The sequence below is a fragment of the Dendrobates tinctorius genome, unplaced genomic scaffold, assembly GCF_039654945.1.
Source record: "Dendrobates tinctorius isolate UK_male_01 unplaced genomic scaffold, ASM3965494v1 ptg000232l, whole genome shotgun sequence".
Lineage (NCBI taxonomy): Eukaryota > Metazoa > Chordata > Amphibia > Anura > Dendrobatidae > Dendrobates > Dendrobates tinctorius.
In genome coordinates this window covers 17,123,301-17,149,348 of record NW_027361899.1, presented here as the reverse complement: position 1 = coordinate 17,149,348, position 26,048 = coordinate 17,123,301, and the positions used below count along the sequence as shown (strand labels likewise).

General features: G+C 44.6%; 1 protein-coding gene across 2 annotated transcripts in view; it reads left to right on the top strand.

The window, feature by feature from the left end:
- XDH (xanthine dehydrogenase) overlaps positions 1-26,048 on the top strand; it is a 71,200-nt gene that overhangs the window by 30,267 nt on the left and 14,885 nt on the right. For both annotated transcript variants that reach the window (XM_073556365.1, XM_073556366.1), the window contains 20 exons: positions 533-642; positions 9,065-9,249; positions 10,347-10,521; positions 11,804-11,893; positions 13,175-13,344; positions 13,668-13,791; positions 15,389-15,508; positions 15,613-15,709; positions 17,988-18,112; positions 18,286-18,419; positions 18,504-18,591; positions 19,979-20,065; positions 20,306-20,497; positions 20,913-21,058; positions 21,184-21,265; positions 21,353-21,448; positions 22,320-22,448; positions 24,009-24,083; positions 24,630-24,682; positions 24,801-24,915. In XM_073556365.1, coding sequence (XP_073412466.1) covers positions 533-642; positions 9,065-9,249; positions 10,347-10,521; positions 11,804-11,893; positions 13,175-13,344; positions 13,668-13,791; positions 15,389-15,508; positions 15,613-15,709; positions 17,988-18,112; positions 18,286-18,419; positions 18,504-18,591; positions 19,979-20,065; positions 20,306-20,497; positions 20,913-21,058; positions 21,184-21,265; positions 21,353-21,448; positions 22,320-22,448; positions 24,009-24,083; positions 24,630-24,682; positions 24,801-24,915 — 2,393 coding nt within the window. The remainder of the gene's footprint in view (positions 1-532; positions 643-9,064; positions 9,250-10,346; positions 10,522-11,803; positions 11,894-13,174; positions 13,345-13,667; positions 13,792-15,388; positions 15,509-15,612; positions 15,710-17,987; positions 18,113-18,285; positions 18,420-18,503; positions 18,592-19,978; positions 20,066-20,305; positions 20,498-20,912; positions 21,059-21,183; positions 21,266-21,352; positions 21,449-22,319; positions 22,449-24,008; positions 24,084-24,629; positions 24,683-24,800; positions 24,916-26,048) is intronic.

Genomic DNA, 26,048 nt, shown 5'->3' with positions numbered 1-26,048 from the left:
CAGAGATACATGATAAGATCCTGTCTGCAGTCACCACCAGGGGGAGCTCCCTGTATACAGAGATACATAAGATTCTGTGTGCAGCCACCACCAGGGGGAGCTCCCTGTATACAGATACATGATAAGATCCTGTCTGCAGCCACCACCAGGGGGAGCTCACTTCATACTATCTTATTATGGAGATCATTGGATGCACCTGTGAATGAAGCAATGTGTGAAACACAAGTCAGATCTCCATCAACCCCATTAGGTAATGTTTGATAACGTTTGTATAATGTAGGATGGAGCAGTAGTGCTCATGCCTGACCGTCCATTCATTCCCTATGTGGCTACCAAGTGCTGCGCTTGGCTTTTTTCAGCAGCCCCTTAGATATTTGAGCGCCTGTCAGGAATAAGGGGAGACGTGTTCCCCTTCTGCCGATCAGTGTGGATCCCAGCGGTCGGACCCCGCAGATAGGGGATAACGTCTCTTTATTACACATCTGATCAGATGCTTCCAGCGTTATCTGACCGTCCACAAATCATTTTACAGAAAAGGAGCGGACCGTGCAGATGGACGAGAATTTCTTCACTGGATACAGGAAAACAATATTAAAGCCACACGAAATTCTCCTATCTGTCGAGATTCCTTTCTCCAAAAAGGTGATTAACGTAAATTTGACCTTTATGAAAAAACGACTGTGAAGAGGATCTGTCCGTGGTTGCTTCAGTAAATATATGTATCCGCCAAACTATTGTGTAATTCCTCTGTTGTTCCTACTGGAAATGTAGCAGTGAATTGACGCCGGGGTGGTTCTATTCTCCTTGTCAGTAGCGTCTATACAGAGTGAGTAGTGTTTGGATCGTATAAGGACTGAGTAAAGTGATGTATACATTTCCAGGAGGAATAACAGAGGAACAACACAGTTAGATATTATAAAAGCAAATACTATGAAATTGTGATTTTAAGGTAAATACAAATATTCAATAAAAAAGTCTGATCCCTTCTCAATGGAACACCCATATTTGAGGCACCTTTCCGCCGCTCCAAAGTCCACTTAACAATGCAGTCCCATGAAAAAAATGGGACATATAGGAGGTCGGACTGTTATATAGGAAAAACAATTTGGTCTCTATAGAGCATCTTACTCTTGTAAAGAAAAATGCCTCTAACTAGTGGACCGTTGGCGCGACCTAAGGGCAGTCTCACAAGTCCAGATAATTCCGGTACCGGAGAAAACGGTCCCGGAGCTATCCGAGTGTCCGTGTGGATACGTTTCACTCACAAAGCTTTTGATGCACACGGATCGCACACGGACGTGATCCGTGTGCGGTACGTGTTTACACGCACCCATTGACTCGTATGGGTCCGTGTTATGATTGAGTCACCGTAGGAGGCAAAAACATAAATGCTAGCTAAGTCCAGAAAACCAGAGAAGTTGGCAGCTATCGGATTGCAGACCCCTGAACTTATCAACACAACTAGAAGTAGCCGTGGGGGGTTCCTACGATGCCCTAGACCCCTCGATCACAGCCGGAGAAATAAATAGGCCTAAAGAAAGAAAGGGGAAATCTAAACTGCCCCAGAGCAGACCCCAAAGCAATAGGCAGCCCCCCACAAATAATTACGGTGAAGCAAGATGAAAACACAAACACAGACAGAAAGATAGGCTGAGCAAAGACGGGGCCCAAACTAACTACATAGGAAAGGACAGGAAGGCTGCTGTCTGCAATCCGGGAAAAACCCTATGAAAATAAGAGCCAACTGACTGACAGTGAAAAAAGCCCTGAAGACGCTAGGCTTCAAAAAGCTATGTCAGAACTCAGGCATATACTGAAGACAGAGCTATAGGCACAAGGGGAATCAGCTCACCCCAGCAGGGAATGGCAGAATCCAGAAAAGCAAGGAAAACAAAAACAAAACACAAATGCCACAGGCAAAGCAAAAACTTAGCTTTAGGAGAGCAGGAATCAGACTGGTGTCCAAGAAGTCCACAGGGAAATCACCCACAGGGCAGAATGGGCGAGGCAGCCTTATATCCAGTCTGTGACTCCACTCAGCCAGTCATCATCATTAGTCTCAGGTGTCTGATAATCAGGCTCACTACCTTTCCTTACCAGAGGAGGGAGTTCCTCGGGCCTCAGTGATGAAGGGGAAAATGAACTCACAACAGTACCTCCCCCTTGAGGAGGGGTCACCGAACCCTCAACCACGCCACCAGGGCGATCAGGGTGTGCCCGATGAAAGGCATGCACCAATCTTTTATCCTCCTGACCATAACCCTTCCACTTAACCAAATACTGGAGTCTCCGTCTAGCCAGACGAGAGTCCAGTACTTTCTCTACCACATATTCCACGTTACCTTCAACCAATACAGGGTCAGGAGGTGCCACCCCCGGAACAACAGGTTCAACAAACCTCTTCAACAAAGACTTATGGAACACATTATGGATTTTAAATGTGACAGGAAGAGCCAAACGAAAAGAGACCGGATTAATAATCTCCAAAATCTTGTAAGGTCCAATAAATCTAGGCTTAAACTTAGGAGAAGCCACCTTCATAGCAATATTTTTTGATGATAACCACACCATATCACCAACCTTAAACTGGGGACCAATAGTCCTATGTCGGTTGGAAAACCGCTGGGCCTTTTCCTGGGAGAGAGATAACTTATCCACCACTTGGTCCCAGATCTGGTGCATTCTCTCCACCACAGTGTCAACACTTGGGCAGGCAGACGGCTCCACCTGCCCTGAAGAAAATTGAGGATGAAACCCAAAGTTACAAAAAAAAGGTGACATTAAAGTGGCAGAACTAGCTCTATTATTTAAAGCAAATTCGGCCAAGGGCAAAAATGAAACCCAATCATCCTGATCAGCGGAAATAAAACATCTCAAATATGACTCCAAGGTCTGGTTTGTTCTCTCTGTCTGCCCATTGGTCTGAGGGTGAAAAGCAGAGGAGAAGGACAACTGAATTCCCAGCTTGGAACAGAAAGTTCTCCAAAATCTAGACACAAACTGAACTCCTCTGTCAGATACAATGTTCTCAGGAATCCCGTGCAAGCGAACCACCTGTTGCAAAAACAAGGGCACCAACTCAGAGGAAGATGGCAACTTAGGGAGTGGTACAAGATGAACCATCTTAGAGAACCTATCACAAATCACCCAAATAACAGTCATCCTTTGAGAGACAGGCATATCAGAGATGAAATCCATTGAAATATGGGTCCATGGCCTCTTGGGGACAGGCAAAGGCATCAACAACCCACTAGAGCGAGAACATGATTTAGACCGGGAGCACGTCCCACAGGACTGCACAAAATTCCTGACATCACGAGACAAGGAGGGCCACCAAAAAGACCGACTCACCAGATCTCTAGTACCAAAAATACCTGGATGACCAGCCAAAGCAGAGCAATGAACTTCAGACATCACTCTCTTCTTCCACTGGTCAGGAACAAACAACTTTCCACTGGGACAACGCTCAGGTTTGTCCTCATGGAACTCTTCCAGAGCAAGTCTCAAATCGGGCGAGATGGCAGAAAAAACTACCCCTTCGCCTAAGATGGTAGCAGGCTTGGTCACCACAGGAGAATAAGCAAAGAAGCTCCTAGAGAGGGCGTCTGCCTTGACATTCTTAGTTCCAGGAAGAAAAGAAACCACAAAATCAAAACGTGTAAAAAACAAGGCCCACCTAGCCTGTCTAGGATTCAAGCGCTTAGCCGACTCTAGATAAATCAAATTCTTGTGGTCGGTGAGGACCACGACTTGATGCTTAGCTCCCTCCAACCAATGTCTCCACTCCTCAAATGCCCATTTCATGGCCAACAGTTCCCGATTCCCCACATCATAGTTACGTTCAGATGAAGAGAACTTTCGGGAAAAGAAAGCACAGGGATTCATTTTAGATGTTACAGGATCCTTTTGGGACAAAACAGATCCTGCACCAATCTCAGAAGCATCCACCTCTACCTGGAACGGAAGAGAGACATCAGGTTGCCGCAAAACCGGGGCGGAGGTGAATCTTCGCTTCAGCTCCTGAAAGGAATAAACAGCCTCCGGAGACCAATTCAACACATCAGCACCCTTCTTAGTCAAATCAGTTAATGGCTTGGCAATACTAGAAAAGTTTGCTATAAATTTCCGATAAAAATTAGCAAAACCCAAAAACTTCTGGAGGGCCTTCAAAGAAGTGGGCTGAACCCAATCATAAATGGCCTGTACCTTGGCTGGGTCCATTTCAATAGTTGACGGAGACAAAATAAATCCCAAAATAGAAATCCTCTGTACTCCAAAAAGGCATTTAGATCCTTTGACATACAGGGAATTCCCCCTCAAGATCCGGAACACAGTCCGAATATGTTCCACATGAGAATCCCAATTCTTGGAGAAGATCAAAATATCATCCAGATAGATAATCAAAAATTTATCGACAAAATCTCGGAAAATATCGTTCATGAAACACTGGAAGACAGAAGGGGCATTAGTGAGCCCAAAAGGCATCACCAGGTACTCGAAATGTCCCTCCGGAGTATTAAACGCCGTCTTCCATTCATCCCCATGCTTAATGCGAATAAGATTATACGCCCCCCTGAGGTCAAGCTTGGTAAACCAGCAAGCACCTTTAACTCTGGAGAATAGATCAGAAATCAGGGGTAACGGATACTGATATTTAACAGTAATTTTGTTGAGGGCACGATAATCAATACAAGGTCTTAATGATCCATCCTTTTTGGCTACAAAAAAAAAACCGGCACCCAAGGGTGAAGAGGATGGTCTAATATGACCCTTCTCCAATGCCTCCTTAATATAGGATCGCATAGCCTCGTGCTCGGGTACAGATAAATTGAAGAGCCGACCCTTGGGAAATTTACACCCCGGGCTCAGCTCAATTGCACAGTCATAACTCCTATGAGGAGGCAGAGACGCAGACTCATTCTCACTAAATACATCATAAAAGTCCGCCAAATAATCAGGAACATCATGCGACTGAGGAGATGTGGAAAACACCGGAGCCTCATTAAAGGCACACCGACAACCCCAACTCACCACAGACACAGATTTCCAATCCAAAACTGGATTATGAATTTGTAACCAGGGAAACCCCAGAACAATGGTATCATGCAGATTATGCAACACCAAAAACCTGCAATTTTCTTGATGGTCTGGGGCGACCCGCATTACCACCTGGGTCCAAAACTGAGGTTTATTTTTAGCCAAAGGAGTAGCATCAATCCCCCTCAAAGGGATGGGCGTCTGCAGAGGTGTCATCGGAAATCCACAACGTTTAGCAAAATCCAAGTCCATTAGATTTAGGGCTGCCCCCGAATCCACAAAAGCCTTGGCAGAAAATGTGGACAGGGAGCTGATCAGAGTAATAGCAAGAAGAAACTTAGGTTGAACACCACCAACAGAAAACGTGTGTACAAAGCGTTTCTCTCGTTTAGGACAGACAGAAATAACATGCGAGGCATCTCCACAGAAAAAACACAACTTATTACGCCTTCTGAACTCTTGACGCTGCTCTCTGGACAAAACTCTATCACATTGCATAGGTTCAGACATTTGTTCAACAGTTGGCAACACCTCTCGTGCAGTTTTGCGTTCGCGCAAACGCCGATCAACCTGAATGGCTAATGACATAGAATCGTCCAGACCAGAGGGAACAGGAAATCCCACCATAGTATCTTTTACGGCTTCTGACAAACCCTTCCGAAAGAGAGCAGCCAAGGCATTATCATTCCAGGTAGTAAGTACCGCCCACTTTCGGAATTTTTGACAGTACAATTCTGCAGAATCTCGACCCTGGTTCAATGCCAGCAGGGTCTTTTCAGCCTGATCAATGGCATTAGGTTCATCATACAACAACCCCAAGGCTTGAAAGAATGCTTTCACATTAGTCAGAATAGGATCATCTGGTTTCAAAGAAAACGCCCAATCCTGGGGATCGCCACGCAGCAAAGAGATGACAATTTTAACCTGCTGCGTGGAGCTCCCTGACGAGTTAGGCTTCAAGGCAAAAAATAGTTTACAATTATTTTTGAAATTCAAAAATTTAGATCGATCCCCAAAAAATACATCAGGTGTAGGAATCTTTGGTTCAGCAGCATGTGAATGAGCAAGGTAGGCGGAAATTCCCCGCACTTCCGCAGCGAGCTGCTCCACACGATCAGACAATTGCTTTATCTCCATTGAGAGAAAAAAAAAAATTCCCCCTACGGCCTCAGAGATATAGAGGAAAAAATATACACACCTTTTTTTTTTTTTTTTTTTTTACAATTCTTTCCTGCTATTGAGTACCCTAGGATCTGCGGTACGGCGGGTGATTCTGTTATGATTGAGTCACCGTAGGAGGCAAAAACAGAAATGCTAGCTAAGTCCAGAAAACCAGAGAAGTTGGCAGCTATCGGATTGCAGACCCCTGAACTTATCAACACAACTAGAAGTAGCCGTGGGGGGTTCCTACGATGCCCTAGACCCCTCGATCACAGCCGGAGAAATAAATAGGCCTAAAGAAAGAAAGGGGAAATCTAAACTGCCCCAGAGCAGACCCCAAAGCAATAGGCAGCTCCCCACAAATAATGACGGTGAAGCAAGATGAAAACACAAACACAGACAGAAAGATAGGCTGAGCAAAGACGGGGCCCAAACTAACTACATAGGAAAGGACAGGAAGGCTGCTGTCTGCAATCCGAGAAAAACCCTATGAAAATAAGAGCCAACTGACTGACAGTGAAAAAAGCCCTGAAGACGCTAGGCTTCAAAAAGCTATGTCAGAACTCAGGCATATACTGAAGACAGAGCTATAGGCACAAGGGGAATCAGCTCACCCCAGCAGGGAATGGCAGAATCCAGAAAAGCAAGAAAAGCAAAAACAAAACACAAATGCCACAGGCAAAGCAAAAACTTAGCTTTAGGAGAGCAGGAATCAGACTGGTGTCCAAGAAGTCCACAGAGAAATCACCCGCAGGGCAGAATGGGCGAGGCAGCCTTATATCCAGTCTGTGACTCCACTCAGCCAGTCATCATCATTAGTCTCAGGAGTCTTATAATCAGGCTCACTACCTTTCCTTACCAGAGGAGGGAGTTCCTCGGGCCTCAGTGATGAAGGGGAAAATGAACTCACAACAGGTCCGTGTGATCCGTGCTGTCGCACAAAAACAGACATGTCAGCGTGTTTTGCACACGGACACACGGTCCATGAAAACACGCTGACAACTGCATAGACACATTCATTAGACTGGGTCTACGGGTGTCAGTGTCTCCGGTACGTGAGAAAACTGTCACTACACGTACCGGAGACACTGACGTGTGGAACCGGCCTAAGGCTAGTTTCACATTTGCATACGGAGGAGCTGCGGAGGGCTGCGGACTAACTCCATGACGCTCCTCTCACTGCCACACCTCCTCCGGTCAGCTCTGCCCACGTCCGCATTCTTTTGCATGCGGCCTTTAACATTGGGTACACAGGTCGTGCGGATGTATGCGGATGCCTCTGGCTGATGGGATGATGTGGGATATTAGGGGTAGTAGTCCGGTGACTGGCTGACGGGATGATGTGGGATATTAGTGGTAGTAGTCCGGTGGCTCTAGCTGACGGGATGATGTGGGATATTAGGGGTAGTAGTCCGGTGGCTCTGGCTGATGGGATGATGTGGGATATTAGGGGTAGTAGTCCGGTGGCTCTGGCTGATGGGATGATGTGGGATATTAGTGGTAGTAGTCCGGTGGCTCTGGCTGACGGGACGATGCGGGATATTAGGGGTAGTAGTCCGGTTTCTCTGACTGACGGGATGATGTGGGATATTAGGGGTAGTAGTCCGGTGGCTCTGGCTGACGGGATGATGTGGGATATTAGGGGGAGTAGTCTGGTGGCTCTGGCTGACGGGATGATGTGGGATATTAGGGGTAGTAGTCCGGTGGCTCTGGCTGACGGGATGATGTGGGATATTAGGGGTAGTAGTCCGGTGGCTCTGGCTGACGGGATGATGTGGGATATTAGGGGTAGTAGTCCGGTGGCTCTGGCTGACGGGATGATGTGGGATATTAGGGGTAGTAGTCCGGTGGCTCTGGCTGACGGGACGATGCGGGATATTAGGGGTAGTAGTCCGGTGGCTCTGGCTGACGGGATGATGTTGGATATTAGCGGTAGTAGTCCGGTGGCTCTGGCTGACGGGATGATGTGGGATATTAGGGGTAGTAGTCCGGTGGCTCTGGCTGACGGGATGATGTGGGATATTAGGGGTAGTAGTCCGGTGGCTCTGGCTGACGGGATGATGTGGGATATTAGTGGTAGTAGTCCGGTGGCTCTGACGGGATGATGTGGGATATTAGGGGTAGTAGTCCGGTGGCTCTGGCTGACGGGACGATGTGGGATATTAGGGATAGTAGTCCGGTGGCTCTGGCTGACGGGACGATGTGGGATATTAGGGGTAGTAGTCCGGTGGCTCTGGCTGACGGGATGATGTGGGATATTATAGTGAATGTGGCTATGTGGAGTGGGTGGGGCTCTACACTCAGATATATATATATAATCATTATAATTTGCTATAACTAACCACAGTTAGTTACTATGCCCGGGCAGCGCCGGGTTCTTCAGCTAGTATATATATATATATATATATATATATATATATATATATATATATATATATTTTTTTTTAATGTGGCACAGCACCTCCAGCTTGTCCATGTCACAAAGTTCCATGAGAGAGGTGAGGCGGGGAGCTGCACTGCAGGACACATGGTTGAGTACTGTTGCTCCCTATGCAGACTGTGCAGTGGTTGAGATGAGTTTGTCATCCTCTGCTGCGCTCTGCATAGACAGTGACTGACATAACAAAGCTCACTACAGAGCTTTGTAATGTCAGTTATTGCCCATGCACAGTGCAGTTGGTGGGATGAGTTTGTCATCCTCTGCTACTCTCTGACTGACATAACAAAGCTCTAGTCACACAGAGCTTTGTAATCTCAGCTGATGCCTATGCAGAGTGCATCAGTCAATGACAAATTCTTGATTGTGGAACTTAGATACTTTATTGATACCCAATCAAGGAGAGTTAATTCTTTCTTGATGTGACAGTGGGAATATTTCTCTGCCTACAAACAAGCGTCGCGACGGGAGGATGATATCGCCATCGTCACCAGTGGAATGAAGGTTGTTTTCCAGCCCGACAGTTACCGGGTGAAGAAAATCCAGTTGAGCTATGGAGGAATGGCCCCCATCACCATCATGGCAAAAGACACATGTTCATCGTTAGCTGGGAGGTAACACACCATGATCTGATCCAGTTGTTCTTATGTGACTTCGCTTATCCTCTACTCACACCCAAAGCTGCATTCAAAATCTGGCAACTAGAGTGCAGTGCATTTTGGAAACCCAGATAATGACCTATGTGCGTGTAGATAATCCCACCATCTCTTTCAAATAGTAAAGAGAAAAAAATCTGCTTGCTGCTCTGGATGTAACTGGAGTATGAGACAGGAATAAGTTCTAATTATTACTAGATGACTAAAAGGCACTGGAAAAATTACTCAAGATTCAATGTAAGAATGTTTTTCATTGCAGATATATTTTATAGAGGCGCTGTGTCTTTAAGTGCTCATAGTTACTCATACATAACTTGGCTTATCTTCTACAGGACTCTAGTCAGACCCAAAGCTGCATTCAAGATCTGATAATCAGAAAGTGATGTATTTTGGTAACATGGCCACCAAGAGGAAAGAGAAAAATTTGATTGCAGCTCTGGATATAACTATAGTATAAGACCTAAAGTACCCTAGAATTACTACTAGAAAGCATAAAGTCCGTGGAAAAGTTATTCAAGATGTAAAATTTTAGTTCACTGTGGATATCTTTAAGTGGAAAATGGCTTAGAGTTTCTCATTAATCATATAGCTAATATTCTACTCTAGTCACAGCGAAAGCTGCATTAGAATATATTTATATGTTAAAAGATTATATAAATAAAATCTGATTGCAGCTCTGGATGTAACTGCAGTTTAAGACATAACGTAACCCCAATTAACTTAAAAATCCTTGGAAAAGTTGCTCAATGTTTTATGTAAAAATGTTCTTAAATGTGGATATATGCTATAGGGGCCCCGTACTGTATCTTTAAGTGGATTATCAAAACCATGCTTTTAAAAACATCAGAAAATTGGCAGTGGAGAAATTGTCAGAGACTAGAAAATTCTTAAAAATAAAAGAATTTTAAAATGTTACCATTTCGGCCCAGAAATGATTGTAAAAGCATTAGGAGTTGTAGTTTTCAGGTTTGCCACTAGATGTCATCACACTACTATTCTATAGGTTCCTTGTGATGTCTGTACCCCATTGTTCCCTCTTTTTTGACTCCACACAGAGAATGGGACGACCGCTTACTACAAAAGGCCTGCAGACTTCTAGCCACAGAGATGTCGCTGTCACCCAGCGCTCCTGGGGGGATGGTCGAATTTCGGCAAATCCTGACCACCAGCTTCTTCTTTAAGTTTTATCTCACGGTTCTTAAGAAACTGGCAACAGATTTAGGTGATAATGTAAGAACTTCCTCTTGGGATCTTCTTGGATCTAATTCTGGTTTATAATGTTTTATCAACATTACGAAATTCTTCATATAGGCATTATCCACCAAATTAGGAATTTAAAGGGAAACTATGTAACCATGTAAATTCTTGTTAAGTAATGGCATGAATAATTTTCTGATATACTTGGTGAGATTCTAGTGTTTTTTTGTTTTTTTTTACACAACACAGTTCCCCTATTCTCTAAAATTTGCTTGTAAAAAACGAAAATGCCTGACACTGCCTCCAGGGGGTGATATGTACACAATATTTATAGCGCCTATTGAAATGAATGGCAGCATATACAGATTGCCCCCTAGTGGTGGCAACAGGTAGCTGTAATTTTGCAAATACAAGAACAAGACTATGGATCATATTAGGGAATGATTAATATTCTAAGATGTAATATAGCTAAAGGAACAAAAAAAGCGCAATAGGGTCTTATCCGGGTTATTGCAGAAAAAATAAATTAGAGTTTACTCATCCTTTTTAGGAGAGATTAAAGCATGTAGGATCAGTAATCTGCTTGCTGCACGTCCAAAGGTCAACTCTGCGACCGCTTCAACATCAGATTTCGGAATAAATTCTTGGACTTTTGTGCGCTACCAGATAAAATCACTAATCCAGTGTTTAGGAGAAAGATTAATCCATTTATTTCCCAACGCGTTTCGAAATGTATACCATTTCTTCTTCAGGGGATGACATCATCCTGAAGAAGAAATGGTATACATTTCGAAACGCGTTGGGAAATAAATGGATTAATCTTTCTCCTAAACACTGGATTAGTGATTTTATCTGGTAGCGCACAAAAGTCCAAGAATTTATTCCGAAATCTAATATTCTAAGATAACCATCGCAATTAATTTCTCCGAATTTTCAACATCTCTTCTTGCTGACAGTAGGCGAAACATTATTTTTTTTTTTTAGGATCCGAGGTTAATAATTCCCCCCCTGATTTGGTCCTGCTTACTCAGCTGCATTTTGTTACAATGTATCACTGAAGTAAGAGCCACAACAAAGGAGAGGGATATGACCCAGAGCTCTGTTCAGGTTAATTTAAGACTCCCTATTCCGATACATTGTAACAAACCTGCTGCTGTGTGAGAAGGACCAAGTCGGGTCAGGACAGGAGAGTGAATGTGTGTATTCATGGGCAGCAAACGGAGAGGTCTATAAATTGGAACATTAAATGTATTACAAAGTTGCAGAACTATATGTCATTCTCAATTATCATTTTTTTTTATTACCATTCCTTAAGAATAATTTCCATGAGACTGTCGTCCCAGAATACGAGAGCGCCACCGAACTGTTTCACAAGCCTCCGATCTCCGGTGTACAGCTGTTTCAGGTATTTAGTTCCTTACTCAACTTGGCTAAAAGAATTAATAAAAAAAAAAATCAACATTTTAATATAAATAAGAGCCTGTGGATAACTAACTTTGCAGAAAAAAAAATAAAAATGCTACAACTAATATGTCCACTGGGTGGCAGCATTGCAGCAATCTACAATGCACAAGCTGGGATCAGAATCTGCCCCATTTCTTATCTTTATTAGTTGTATTCACTTTGTGGCTTCCTATGGGGGGATTAGTCTGGTCTCCTCCTCTGGGATGATAGCTGTTCTCCTTTTTACACTGTTATTTATAACTTTTTTCTGTCTACATGAGAGATAGTGTTTTTCTGGGACGAATATAGTTTTTTAAAAAAATTTAAGTGAAAAAACAAAATGTTTATAAAAGGGAAACAAAAATTGGTTTGTGATGCCATTTTCTGTAATTGATGAATTTTTATTTTTTGTTGAGGTCTGTTTCTTTTTGATCACTTTCTAATGCATTTTTTAGAGAGGTCCGGCAACAGAAAAACAGCGATTTTGGCCATTAGAATTTTTTTCCTTTTCATGGCATTTGCTTTATAGGTTAATTAATGTTATATCTTGATAGAGAAGACTCTTATGGACTGTTGATGCCAAATATCTTTATTTATTTTTTTCATTGTTTTATTTTTAAATTTAGAAAATATAAATATTTATGTTTACAAACTTTTTTTTACTTTTAGGGGCCTTGAACCTGCAATTGACCTGATTTGTTCTACAATACATAGTCTGATCCGTCAGCATTTTAGCACATAGTGTAATTGACATTCCCATAAGGCCAAGGCCTGTAAAGCCAACATGGCAGCAATGTGTGTCCCCAGAAGACCCTGGTTGTAATGATAATTAATTGGGCCCCTATAATCATGTCCAGTGGGGGGGCAATTGGAGCCAGTACATGCACGCGTTGACAACCAGTCCGTTTAAATGCCGATGTAAGTGGTAAACAGCAGAAATTAAATGGTTAAACAGAAGCAAATGATGCTAGTTCCGATCGCTGCTGTTACAGGCAGATGACGGCTGTATAACACAGTTCCTCCGCTAGTCCTGGAAAATCTGGGATTGTTGGCACGTGCGATTGCAGGTCTGCACTGGATGCTACAGAGAAATGAGAAGCATAAGTTGATTACTGCAAAGCTTGAGGAGTGGACACCCCCAAAATAGAGAACGATGAGCAGAATATAAATGGTAGATGGCAGGGTGAACGTCGATGTATTACATTGCACCGAGACTGGAGACTCCTTTATATTTGCTTCACAGGAAGTTCCGGACGGTCAAGACCCCGAAGACTTTGTTGGCCGTCCCATAATGCACTTGTCTGCCATGAAGCAAGCTACAGGAGAAGCCATATACTGCGACGATATCCCCCATTATGAAAATGAGCTGTACTTGGGGTTAATAACCAGCACCAAGGCTCACGCTAAGATCATGTAAGCAGATAGGTTTTGGGGGAGCAGATCATTGGGTAAAGAGTTAGGCCCCCCCGTTTATACCAGCCCTCTCTCTTCTCCTGTTGAAGACCCCAGGGACCCATCCATTGTGATACCTAACCTTTACCACTCACTCTCCCCATTTGTAGAAAAATTGCGTGAGATAGTCCTAAAAAATCAGGATGGTCAAAAAATGTATGCACCGAGGGTCAGGAAAGATATATATCTTCGTACTGTGTTAGCCAGTAGATAGAATCTAAATACTCTGCACTGAGGGTCATATTTTAACGTGACCCTTTGGTTTTGAATTTGCTTCTTTACAGATCAATTGATAAATCCGGGGCTGAGGCTTCACCAGGATTCGTTTGTTTCCTTTCTGCAAAAGATATTCCAGGGAGCAACATTACCGGGGTCAGATCCGACGAGCAGACATTTGCAGAGGAGACGGTTAGTCGGGAATCCCTATTGCTACTGGGACGCCCTCCCACCCAGGGCTGTGGGGTACTCGGTACCGGGCCCGTCGAGCCTCAATGGGAGATGTCACGGCAGCTGGGACCCGGCCCGTGGCCCTGGGCACGAATTGTAAAAGGGGTTGTTTCAGTGTGCTTATGGTAGTGAAAGTTTATAAGTGATTCGTGACGCCACCTGTGGTATTCGGCAATAGAGATGTAAGCCGACGCTGCAGACAGATCCTCTGGGACAGATGGTGTGGTGCAGCAGTGATGTTATAGCCCTCCACAGGCAGGACTGTAGTCCCAGGGCAGTGTAGGTGAAGTGACACTTAGATGGTGTAGTGTCAGGCGCGAGGGATGTAGCAGTGCTGGACAGGTTGGTGCAGGAATAAGTGGAGGACACCAGGGCATGTAGTTCCAAAGCTTTACTCACAGTCTGTTGTGCAAACAGGTGCCCGCTTCCGCGCCGCGTCCTCTGGGTTAGGGACTCAGTCAACCTCCAGGCCAGATGGAATACTCCTTTCCAACACTCCGCCAACATATGTGCCTTTTCTGAACGTGTCCTCTTATAGCGCCTTTGAGTGAAGTGCTCCTAGTACTGAGTTACTCTGGAGTTCCTCCTGTCAGATGTTCCTATGAACTCTACTTGTACAGCAGACAGCTGTAGCCTGCTTCGGGACTCCTTGCTACTAATATGCTTACTAATATGTTGCTGTTGTGCCCCCCAAGTCTTGTGTGGGAATAAAGTGGTCACTACTTCTATTCCTCTGGTGTCTGCTGCAGGACCATTAGTATCCGTAGAACCTCGGGGACCGGACCCCGGCCTTGCGCTTAGAACTTGAAAAGGGTTCTCTCTTCTTACCCTCGTCCTTGTTCTCTTATTCTCCTTATGTTCCGTACTAATCCTTCTTTCCAATGGAGAATCAAGCTTCCTTCCTCTGTCTCTCTCCTGTGCCTGCAGACCCAGATCACTGTGGCCTGCTGCAGCACTTCCTTCTCCCATCCCTCTCCCGGGGATCTTCTCTGTCTCACACTCTGTCCTTCTACATCTTCACTCACTCACTGAATGAAAGACTGACTGACTGACTGACTCAACTCTTCCCGCTCTTTTGGTGCGAACTAAACTCCACCCACCTCCCAGCGTGTTTCGTGTTCCAAGCAGGGAGCCACCAAGGGGTGCTTTGCTACACTATTTTGTGGTGTGGGGTGCAGGTGTTGGAGTGTGGTCAGGTGTTTCCACCTTACCTGGATAGTGGGGCACCACACCTCAGGAGGAGGTGCGGTACCTCTGTGGTGACTGAGCCTCAGGGGTGCCACACTACTGTAGCTAGAAACATTGGCTGATAACAGAGGACAATGCTGTAAATACCGATGCTCAACGAATGGAGGAAAGCTCTGGTGCTCCTTTAAGATTTGTCCTTTTTATGGACTTACCCCATGGATCTACGGCCAATAACCCAATTATGCTTTTACCAATATTGACGACGTTAGTGACGGGCTCTACAGGTTCAGTCCACCCCTGGCATATGCCCACGAATGCCCGACTCTGCCGCCAGCCCTGGATGTGAATATTTCTTGTCTGTACCTCGCAGGTGTCTTGTGTTGGACAAATTATTGGAGCCATCGTTGCAGACACTCAGGAACATGCCCAACGTGCCGCCAAGGCTGTGCAGATCGTGTACGAGGAGTTGGAGCCCATTATTACCATCCAGGTACATAGACCTGAAGTCTATCACACCAGAACTCGGAGGACCCGACCTGCCTGGTTCTACATGTGACTCCGTCTTAGTTACAATCTTTTTGTGCTTATTCCCAGGATGCAATCCACCATCAGTCATTTTTCCTGCCAATTAAGAAGATAGAAAACGGGAACATAGAGAAAGGATTCCAGGAGGCCGATCACATCGTGGAGGGTGAGGGTTGATCAACATTAGTGTAGACTCTGGTCATCGTATCCACCATTGCTCCATAACGCACACATATAGCAATGTGAAGGATGGCACCAGAGAGATCACACAGAATCCCACCACTGCCAGCACATGCGATGAACTTGCACCTTGCCACTCCACCTGGGATCACTATTACGTCAGAGGGATCACGCGGTAGGGTCTTCGCACTTGCAAAAACATGACGTTCTGCACCCCCTGGGGACATGTAAGGTCAGCTTGGCACAATTTTACACAGACACCCCCTGTCCCCACATGGGCCCAGGGAGGCACAGGGAGTCAGAGGATGTGACCCCCTCAGTCATTGACGTGGTCCCACACTCGCCCACAACCCTGACAGGCTGCGAGGCCTCTTTCACTAGTACCAGTGAAACAGCGCCTGGTCAGCCCGGTAGGATTGCCACTAGTTCCTTGTTAGAGCTTGTTCCGTTAACGGGATTATATTGGGCCAAAAACCCACGCCGGTAGCAGGGAAAGTTAAACCAAGAACAAGGATGCGTAAATTTGTGGACCGAGATAAAAGAGCACTCCAAGGTTAAATTATATATTTGATCGTGTTAAGGGCACAATAGTTATACATGTACAATGGTCACATATGCAAATACAAATAGTGGTAGGACAAAGTATGCAGAAGATAAGAGTCAGTTACCAGTCAGATGAAAGGCCTGGCTTTCAGGGAAGGGGCTGCCACATGGGAGGCTGGTGGTCCCCTCTGTTCCTTGACTTCTCCCCACATGATAAGTCGTCGTGACCTCCCCGGAAAAGTGTAATAGGTCATGCTTCACACAAGCATTTAACCCTTTGGTGTCACTTCCCTCCTGCTACCTGGGCTGGACCTAAATCCCCCCACTTGTATCTAGCAACTAAAAACTACAAAACCTAAGATGGGTCATTATTCCTAAATGGACAGTTCTAGAGAGGTGGTTTTGGTGCTATCAGACCTAGCTGGGCCCCTGCTATACGTTGAGACTAAACATGGCTTTGCTACCTGGCTCCTACTAGCCATTCCATGTTTTTCCCCCCACCCCTGGTGTGCTAGAACGGATTGTGACCCTGAAAGGCATTTGGCCCTTTCCAGTAAAGTAATCAGTGAGTTGCTAGGACTTACAATAAGTCCATATTCTCCTTATGAAATCCTAGCTGCCTGGAAAAAAAGCAGTTACACTGCATAGACTCCACAGGAGGTCTTCCTGTAGGAGCTTGAATGCTAGCTAGTGTAGCTGGACCACTTGCCTAGCCTGGTGTCCTGTTACAGCTGCACATGCTTTCAGAAGTATTGTAAGCTGCCATTAAATCCCCCCATCCTTCAAAAGCAGCCCTACTGTGCACTTACAATACACATACAGCACACACAGTCCACACGTACAATACTAATACAGCACACATTGCACACATATAGCAGCCTTATTGCACACATACAACATAAAACAAATATAGCACAAAAAGAGGATTTTGAGATCCTCCAAAAATTCAAAAAAATACTAGCAAAAGGCAGAGATGCTTACCTGCCCAGGCCTCCAAACAAATGGAGATGCATCTGGATAGTGTTGGGCAGCCCGTCTGATCTAATAGAAGGGCGTCACGAATAGGCTGTTAACCTGGATGCTGTGCATTACCATTGTGTGACAGCACCACATACAAGTCTTCTTTGTGCAATTACATACCAAGCAACCATCGGTATTTTTGCACCTGTGTTGCCGCCATCTTAACTACATGGGTCCACTGCACCCTGATAGTGCATTTGTTTGGAGGCCTGGGCAGGTAAGCATCTCTGCCTTTTGCTAGTATTTTTTCACACATACAACACACATACATCAGTCTTACAGCACTGATACAACATACATAGTGGATACAAACAACAGACATATAGCACTGTTACAGCACACACAGTGCACACATATAGCAACCATACAGCATGCATAGTACAAAATCATAGGGCAAACATACTGTACACATAGAACACATACAGCACACGCAAAGAATAGGTGGTGCATGGATAGAGCAGCCATGTAGCACATATAGTGCACGCATGCGACATAGTGTAGCCATATAGCACACATAATACACACGTGACATACATAGTGCAGCCATATAGCACACATATAGCGCTTGGTTTTCATTCTGAATGCATTGGACCAATTAAAAAATTGTTGCCAAGGTAGAGTTCCCCTTAACACGACCCCAAGAGCCGGCTCATGTAATCTTTTAATGTGGCTTGGAGACAATTTGTGTCGTCGTTCCTCAGGGGAGCTTTACATTGGAGGGCAAGAACATTTCTATCTGGAGACAAATTGTTGCATTGCGGTGCCAAAGGGCGAGGACGGAGAGATGGAAATATTCGCTTCCACCCAGAACACGACGGAGACCCAGGTGAGACCACTAAGGGTTATAATGGCACATGTAAAAGCAAAGTTGTCCATTGCCACCAATCAGAATCCAGCACTGGGTGGATGACATTGTTTGTTGTAAGTGAAAAATACCGCCATCTGTAGGTAAGAAAGTAATACACTGATACCCGCCGCGCTGTCCCTTCTCCACCTTAGCACTTCGCGGCTCACGCTATCGGGGTCCCCGCTAACCGCATACTGGTCCGAGTGAAGAGAATAGGGGGAGGCTTTGGTGGAAAGGAATCCAGGTTTGCGGTCCTGTCTACAGTCGTGGCGGTGGCGGCATACAAGTAATTACCATTTTGACGTCATGCATCTATAACATATGAGGCCACCTTGTGTGGAGACTAATTCTGGGCACCTGTTTTCTGTAGACTGGGCCGTCCAGTGAGGTGCATGCTGGACAGAGACGAGGACATGCTCATAACCGGGGGCAGACATCCCTACCTGAGCCGTTATAAGGTACAGTATTTAATTTACTTAAAATTTAGAAAACTGGTGAGAAATGTTCAAAAATCCATATCTCAGGTCTGTTTGAGGCCTCTCAAGAGTACACTATACTACAATAATACCGCTATACAACTTACAACTATATCAGAGTGCAATACTCCAAAAATAGTGCCATATAGTGCTCAAGTGATGCGGTCATATACATTCCAAATAATAGTATCACAAAGTGCAAAGATATCACATCAGAGTAAGCAAATAACAATGCCATACAGTGCTCAAGTAATACTGTCATACACGGCTCAAATAACAGCGTCACACAGCACAAAAATATCACATCCCAGAAATTAATATATTACACCACCGTATTGAAATAATAGTGTCATACAGTGCAAAAAAATGATCACATCACAATACACAAGTAATATAAACAGTACATTGTCATACATTGTTATATAGTGCTAAAGTAAGACCGATCCAATAGAATAGCACAACGCAGAAGAATGTCTTCTCACAATGCATCAATAATCGCACCATAAAGCACAAAAAAAAATCACATCACAATATGCAAATATTAATGTCGTAGAGAGCTCAAGTAATACTGTTATACAGTGGAAAATGATAACACCAAACAACGCTCAAGTAATAGAATCATACAGTGACCAAACTAAAAATCACAATGCCCCATTAATAGTGCCGTACAGTAAGTATATCAAACCGTGCCCAAATAGGACTACGCAGTGCTGCCGAAGTGGAGCTGCAAAACAATGCCAAAATGTCTGTCATACAGTGCACAAGTAATACCAGTATCAGAATAATACCTCATCACAGTGCTTTAATATTAGTCCTGTACAGTGAAAGTGTCCAAATAGTGACACTATGCAGTGACAAACTTACACCACAACACAATGCGCCAATAATAGTGTCATATGTTAAGGCTTTACTATGCTGTATTGCCTAAAAGAAAAGCACTATATAGTGCCAAAATAATACCGCCACACTCTCACCAATTAATACTACCAAAGTAATCGTAAAATAATCATACAGTGCCAACTACAGCACAATGCTTTAATGAGTGCTTTAGTAATAGTATCCTAAAGTGCTGTAATACTACCACGAGAGCCCAAATACTCCCCCCATACACTGTCCCAATGAGTGCTGCAGTACTAGTAGCCTACAGTGCTATCATAGTGCCATACTGTGCATATGCAATGCCATTAGTCAGTGCCTAATTAATAGCATCACACTGAGCCGAAAAACTGCCGTACAAACAACAAACACTAAAATGAAGGTTTAGGCTCAATCTCTTCTTTACCCCAAAGCCCAGGGACACAGACGCCCCCTCCTTGCACTCCTCCTCACCCTTTACTGACTGACGCATGATATCGGTATATTTTCCCAGATCGGCTTTAAGAAAACAGGACAGATAACGGCGCTGGAAGTTTCGTATTACTCAAATGCCGGTATGTCAATGGATCTGTCCCATGCGGTAAGTATAGAGGGCCCTCCGCTGACGGGTACACGTCTACAGTGCATGTGTCTCCCCACAGCATCCCCTGCTGGGTCAGTGTCTGCACGGAGCCTGTTCTGGGACGTGCCATCTCTACATCAGGCACCGTGCGATTATATTATGCCCTGCATTATTGGAGCTCAGCTCAAGGGGTTTAGCACTCCTACTTACTGACTGTTTCCAAAACATTTCAGTGCTGATTTTTCTTATTTTTGGCAGGTAATGGAAAGGACATTATTCAGCATGGATAATGCTTACAAGATCCCCAATATTAAAGGCACGGGGTACGTGTGTAAGACCAACTTACCCTCTAATACAGCTTTTCGAGGTTTTGGCGCTCCACAAGGAATGATGGTGGTGGAAGCCTGGATGAGTGACATAGTCGAGGTGTGCAGACTGCCGCCGGAGCAAGTGAGTGCTGCCAACAGACAAAAATATCCTTCTGGTGAATTCAAGGGCGTTGGAGGAGGTTGCACATCTCAGAAAGGGCAGATATGATGTTCCTTCGGATTAGACTCTGCCACGTCCCAGAAGGTCCCCTACAGAGAGCGAGAAAATCTTATATCAGATTAGAAAAACATGTCAGATGATTCCTTACAGAAAACAGCGCCACTCTTTTCCATAGGCCATTGCCGGTATTGCATTTGTGCAATTCTCTAAAACAGGGCTCACCTGCAATAAATACCAGCCAGCGTGCAGGACGGCAGAAAGCAGAAATGTTCTTAGAAGCTCATACACGTGGCGTTAAGATTTGCGCTCCGACCATTAGAAGGACAGACGTGTCCGGGTATTCTGATATTACAGAGCGGCTCCTCTCCACCTGCAGGTTCGGAAGCTGAACATGTACCAGGAGGGAGATCTCACTCACTTCAATCAGAGGCTAGAGGCGTTCAATGTCCACCGCTGCTGGGACGAGTGTATCCAGAGCGCCCGCTACCAGGAACGCAAAACCTCCATTGCCAAGTTCAACAAGTGAGGGCAAAATATCTATTATCCATCCATCTATTATCTATCTACAGTATATATTATCTATGTATCTAAATGATCTATCATCTATCGTGATTTCTCTGTCATGCCCATGTTTTGTGCCCTCACAGGCAGCATCGTTGGAAGAAGAGGGGCATCGCAATCATCCCGACCAAGTTTGGCATCAGCTTCACGTTGTCGTTTCTCAATCAGGTTTCTTCTTCTTTTCTTCTTTCCCGCGTGTTCTACGTCCCGTCGTCTCCCTCCTATCATAACCATCATTATATGTATGTCTTGCAGGCCGGGGCTCTGGTCCACGTGTACACAGACGGGTCCGTCCTTCTGACTCACGGAGGGATAGAAATGGGCCAAGGACTTCATACCAAGATGATTCAGGTGATGGTTCCGGGATCACAGGTATCGGATGCAGTGTTTGTGAAATGCAGATCTACTGTATGCATCTCCATGGTAACAGACTACAAACAATCAATGTAGTCGGATTATGCAATCACATTGCCGCTACATAGTAAGGCCTCTTTCACACATCAGTTTTTTGCCATCAGTCGCAATCCGTTGAATTTTGAAAAAAACGGATCCGGCGACTGATGCCGCTGGATCCATTTTTTCCTCATAAACTTGTATTAGTGACGGATGGCCGCTCGTTTCATCCATCATTCGCCGGATCCGTTAAAAATTGTTTGTCCTGCAGCCGGAGACGACGGACAAAGTAACGTTTTTTGTCTAGCAATGGATCCAGCGCCGGCCATGGTTTGCTAGAATGGAAGCCTATGGGCGCCGGATCCGTTGCAATCCGTCAAATGACGGAATCCGGCGACTGATTCCGTTTTTTTAACTGAGCATGCTCCGATTACTATCTCCACCCCAAACTATCTTCATTTATAATTCTTTAATAAATAAAAAAAGTTTTTTTGAAAAAAAGCTTTACTGTCTTTCATTTATTTAATGATAAGGTAGAATACTTGGGGTAACAAGGTACAAAACTTTGGTTAAAATAGAAAAAAAATTCATGGTTTAAAAAACGGATCCGTTGAAAAACGGAAGAAACGGATGAAGAAACTGATATGACAGACCCATTTTTTCGCCGGATCTGGCGAAAAAAAACGGCTCCGTCGCATCAGTTTTTCACAATCTGTCGAGCCAACGGATTGTGACTGACGGCAAAAAACTGATGTGTGAAAGGGGCCTAAGAAGTAGGATGTCACATGACTGGACCCTGTGATATTCTTATTTTTTTTCAATTTCTTAGGTTGCCAGTAAAGCATTGGGAGTACCGACCTCAAAAATCCATATTAGTGAAACCAGCACCAACACCGTCCCCAACACCTCTCCGACCGCTGCATCAGTGAGCTCTGACCTCAATGGCATGGCCATATATGTAAGAGCCTCTGCGGGGTGCACACGGAAACCACAGGCCCCACACTCAGAATGAGCCCCCAATGTACTCCTCCTCCATCATTGTCCACCACTCACTACTGAGAGCCCACCCTCTGTCCTCATTAAATTAACCCTTAAAGACACTTCTTGGTTTAAGTTAAATCTGTATGTAGTGAGCTCCTCCTAGTGGTGGCTGTATAAATCTGTATGTAATGAGCTCCCCCTAGTGGTGACTGCATAAATCTGTATGTAGTGAGCTCTCCCTAGTGGTGACTGTATAAATCTGTATGTAGTGAGCTCCCCCTAGTGGTGACTGTATAAATCTGTATGCAGTGAGCTCTCCCTAGTGGTGACTGTATAAATCTGTATGTAGTGACTCCTCCTAGTGGTGACTGTGTACATCTGTATATAGTGAGCTCCCCCTAGTGGTGACTGTATAAATCTGTATGTAGTGAGCTCCCCCTAGTGGTGACTGCAAACTCTATGTAGTGAGCTCCTCCTAATGGTGGCTGTATAAATCTGTATGTAGTAAGCTCCCTCTAGTGGTGACTGTATAAATCTGTAGTGAGCTCCTCGTGGTGACTGTATAAATCTGTATGTAGTGAGCGCCTCATGGTGACTGTATAAATCTGTTTGTAGTGAGCTCCCCCTAGTGGTGACTGTATAAATCTGTATGTAGTGAGCTCCTCCTAGTGGTGACTGTATAAATCTGTATGTAGTGAGCTCCCCCTAGTGGTGGCTGTATAAATCTGTATGTAGTGAGCTCCCCCTAGTGGTGGCTGTATAAATCTGTATGTAGTGAGCTCCCTCTAGTGGTGACTGTATAAATCTGTATGTAGTGAGCTCCTTGTGACTGTATAAATCTGTATGTAGTGAGCTCCCCCTAGTGGTGGCTGTATAAATTTGTATGTAGTGAGCTCCACCTAGTGGTGGCTGTATAAATCTGCATGTAGTGAGCTCCCCCTAGTGGTGGCTGTATAAATCTGCATGTAGTGAGCTCCCCCTAGTGGTGACTGTATAAATCTGTATGTAGTGAGCTCCTCCTAATGGTGGCTGTAAAAATCTGGATGTAGTGAGCTCCTCCTAGTGGTGACTGTACAAATCTGTATGCAGTGAGCTCCCTCTAGTGGTGACTGTATAAATCTGTATGTAGTGAGCTCCTCGTGGTGACTGTATAAATCTGTATGTAGTGAGCTCCCCCTAGTGGTGACTGCAAACTCTATGTAGTGAGCTCCCCCTAGTGGTGGCTGTATAAATCTGTACATAGTGAGCTCCTCCTAGTGGTGTCTGTATAAATCGTTATGTCCTGACAGCTCCCCCTTTTTGTTGCTCTGAGCATCCAAATGTCTTAATGAGCAGTAGCTGAGATCTGTATATACAAAATCGTTCTTACCCCCCCCCCCCCCCACATAAGCTGTGGTGCCGTTTTTAGATAGATGGTGATTGGCCCCTGAGTGCTCATAGCCATCACTCCTCTGTCTGAATTGCTCATATACTTATAGTCTGTTTGATGGAGATTGATTTTCCTTGTCCATGATCGTCTCATCCTTTATGGTTGCAGAATGCATGTCAGACGTTACTGCAGAGGCTGGAGCCGTACAAAACATCCAACCCCAGTGGGACATGGGAAAGCTGGGTAGGTATTTATAATGCACCAATGTATAACACTAACATGCACCAAGCAGGGATGCTGTGTGACGCCGCGCCATATTGAATCACATGTCACGCCATCAAATGAATGATCAAACGTATAGTATAGGGGTGATCTGACGCTGCGCCACCAGATAAAACAGGGTGACAAGTGACCATTCTGTAAATGATACCGATGTACCCTAGACCATACGAATAGAGATTGCTTAGTTTCTGCAACCCTTAAAATAAAGGTGTGAATTCAGAAAAAAAAGATATAAAAGGAAATTAAAGCATGAAAAAAATAACTGATTGTTTTATGCTGTGAGAGGTTATCGGTTGCAGTTATTGGTGTCATTTTGCAAAAACCATGGAAGAAATCTTTCTGCAATGGACTTTTTGCAGCAGCTGTAAACTGAGTTGTTCAACTTTTCCAGAAGTGGTCACCTGACACCTAGTGGACAAAATTAGAATTGCTGCAAATTAAAAACATGATAAACATAAAATCTGGTAAAAAGTTCTTGTTTTTTTTTTTTTTTTTTTTACTCCATAGATCAAATCTGCTTATGAAGACAGAGTCAGCCTCTCGGCCACCGGATTCTACAAGTATTCCTACATTTGCTATTGTCTGTCTGTCCTCACAGTGATAAAGCTGTAATCCAGTATTTCCCATATGTGAACGCGTATCCACAGTTTTCACTGAGCCTATTTCTTTTCACTTAAGGATTGATGGGATTGGTTATGACCCTGTGAAGAATCAGGGGAAACCGAGCAACTACTTCAGCTATGGGGTCGCTTGTTCTGAAGTTGAAATTGATTGTTTAACTGGTGACCACAAGGTAAAAAATGATATAATATGTAAAATGGTATTAGATGCTGTAATGTAATATAATATGGCATGTAATCTAGATACACTTTAATGTGCATCAGCTATTAACAAAGCATTTAGAAAAGTCTGCCTGCAGTCACCACTGGGAGGGGGAGCTCATTACATAGTGATTTATGCAGCCACCACTAGAAGGAGCTCACTATATACAGATTTCTACAGCCACCACTAGGGGGAGCTCACTACATACAGATTTATACAGCCACCACTAGGGGGAGCTCACTACTAACAGATTTATACAGCCACCACTAGGGGGAGCTCACTACATACAGATTTATACAGCCACCACTATTGGGAGCTCACTACATACAGATTTATACAGCCACCACTAGGGGGAGCTCACTACATACAGATTTATACAGCCACCACTAGAGGGAGCTCACTGCATACAGATTTATACAGCCACCACACGAGGGGGAGCTCACTACATAAAGATTTATACAGCCACCCCTAGGGGGAGCTCACTACATACAGATTTATACAGCCACCACTAGGGGGAGGTCACTACATACAGATTTATACAGTTACCACTTGAGTGGGCTCACTACATACAGATTTATGCAGCCACCACTAGGGGGAGCTCACTACATACAGATTTATACAGCCACCTCTAGGGGGAGCTCACTACATACAGATTTATACAGCCACCCCTAGGGGGAGCTCACTACATACAGATTTATACAGCCACCACTAGGGGGAGGTCGCTACATACAGATTTATACAGCCACCACTAGGGGGAGGTCGCTACATACAGATTTATACAGCCACCACTAGGGGGAGGTCGCTACATACAGATTTATACAGCCACCACTAGGGGGAGCTCATTACATACAGATTTATACAATCACCACTAGGGGGAGGTCACTACATACAAATTTATACAGCCACCACTAGGGGGAGGTCACTACATACAGATCTATACAGCCACCACTAGGGGGAGGTGACTACATACAGATTTATACAGTTACCACTTGAGTGGGCTCACTACATACAGATTTATTGTCACGTTGTGACTGTACGTAAATAGGGAAAGGGGACCCAAACTATCCCTACTCCCAAAGGTACCTCTGAAGGTGAGGAGGATCG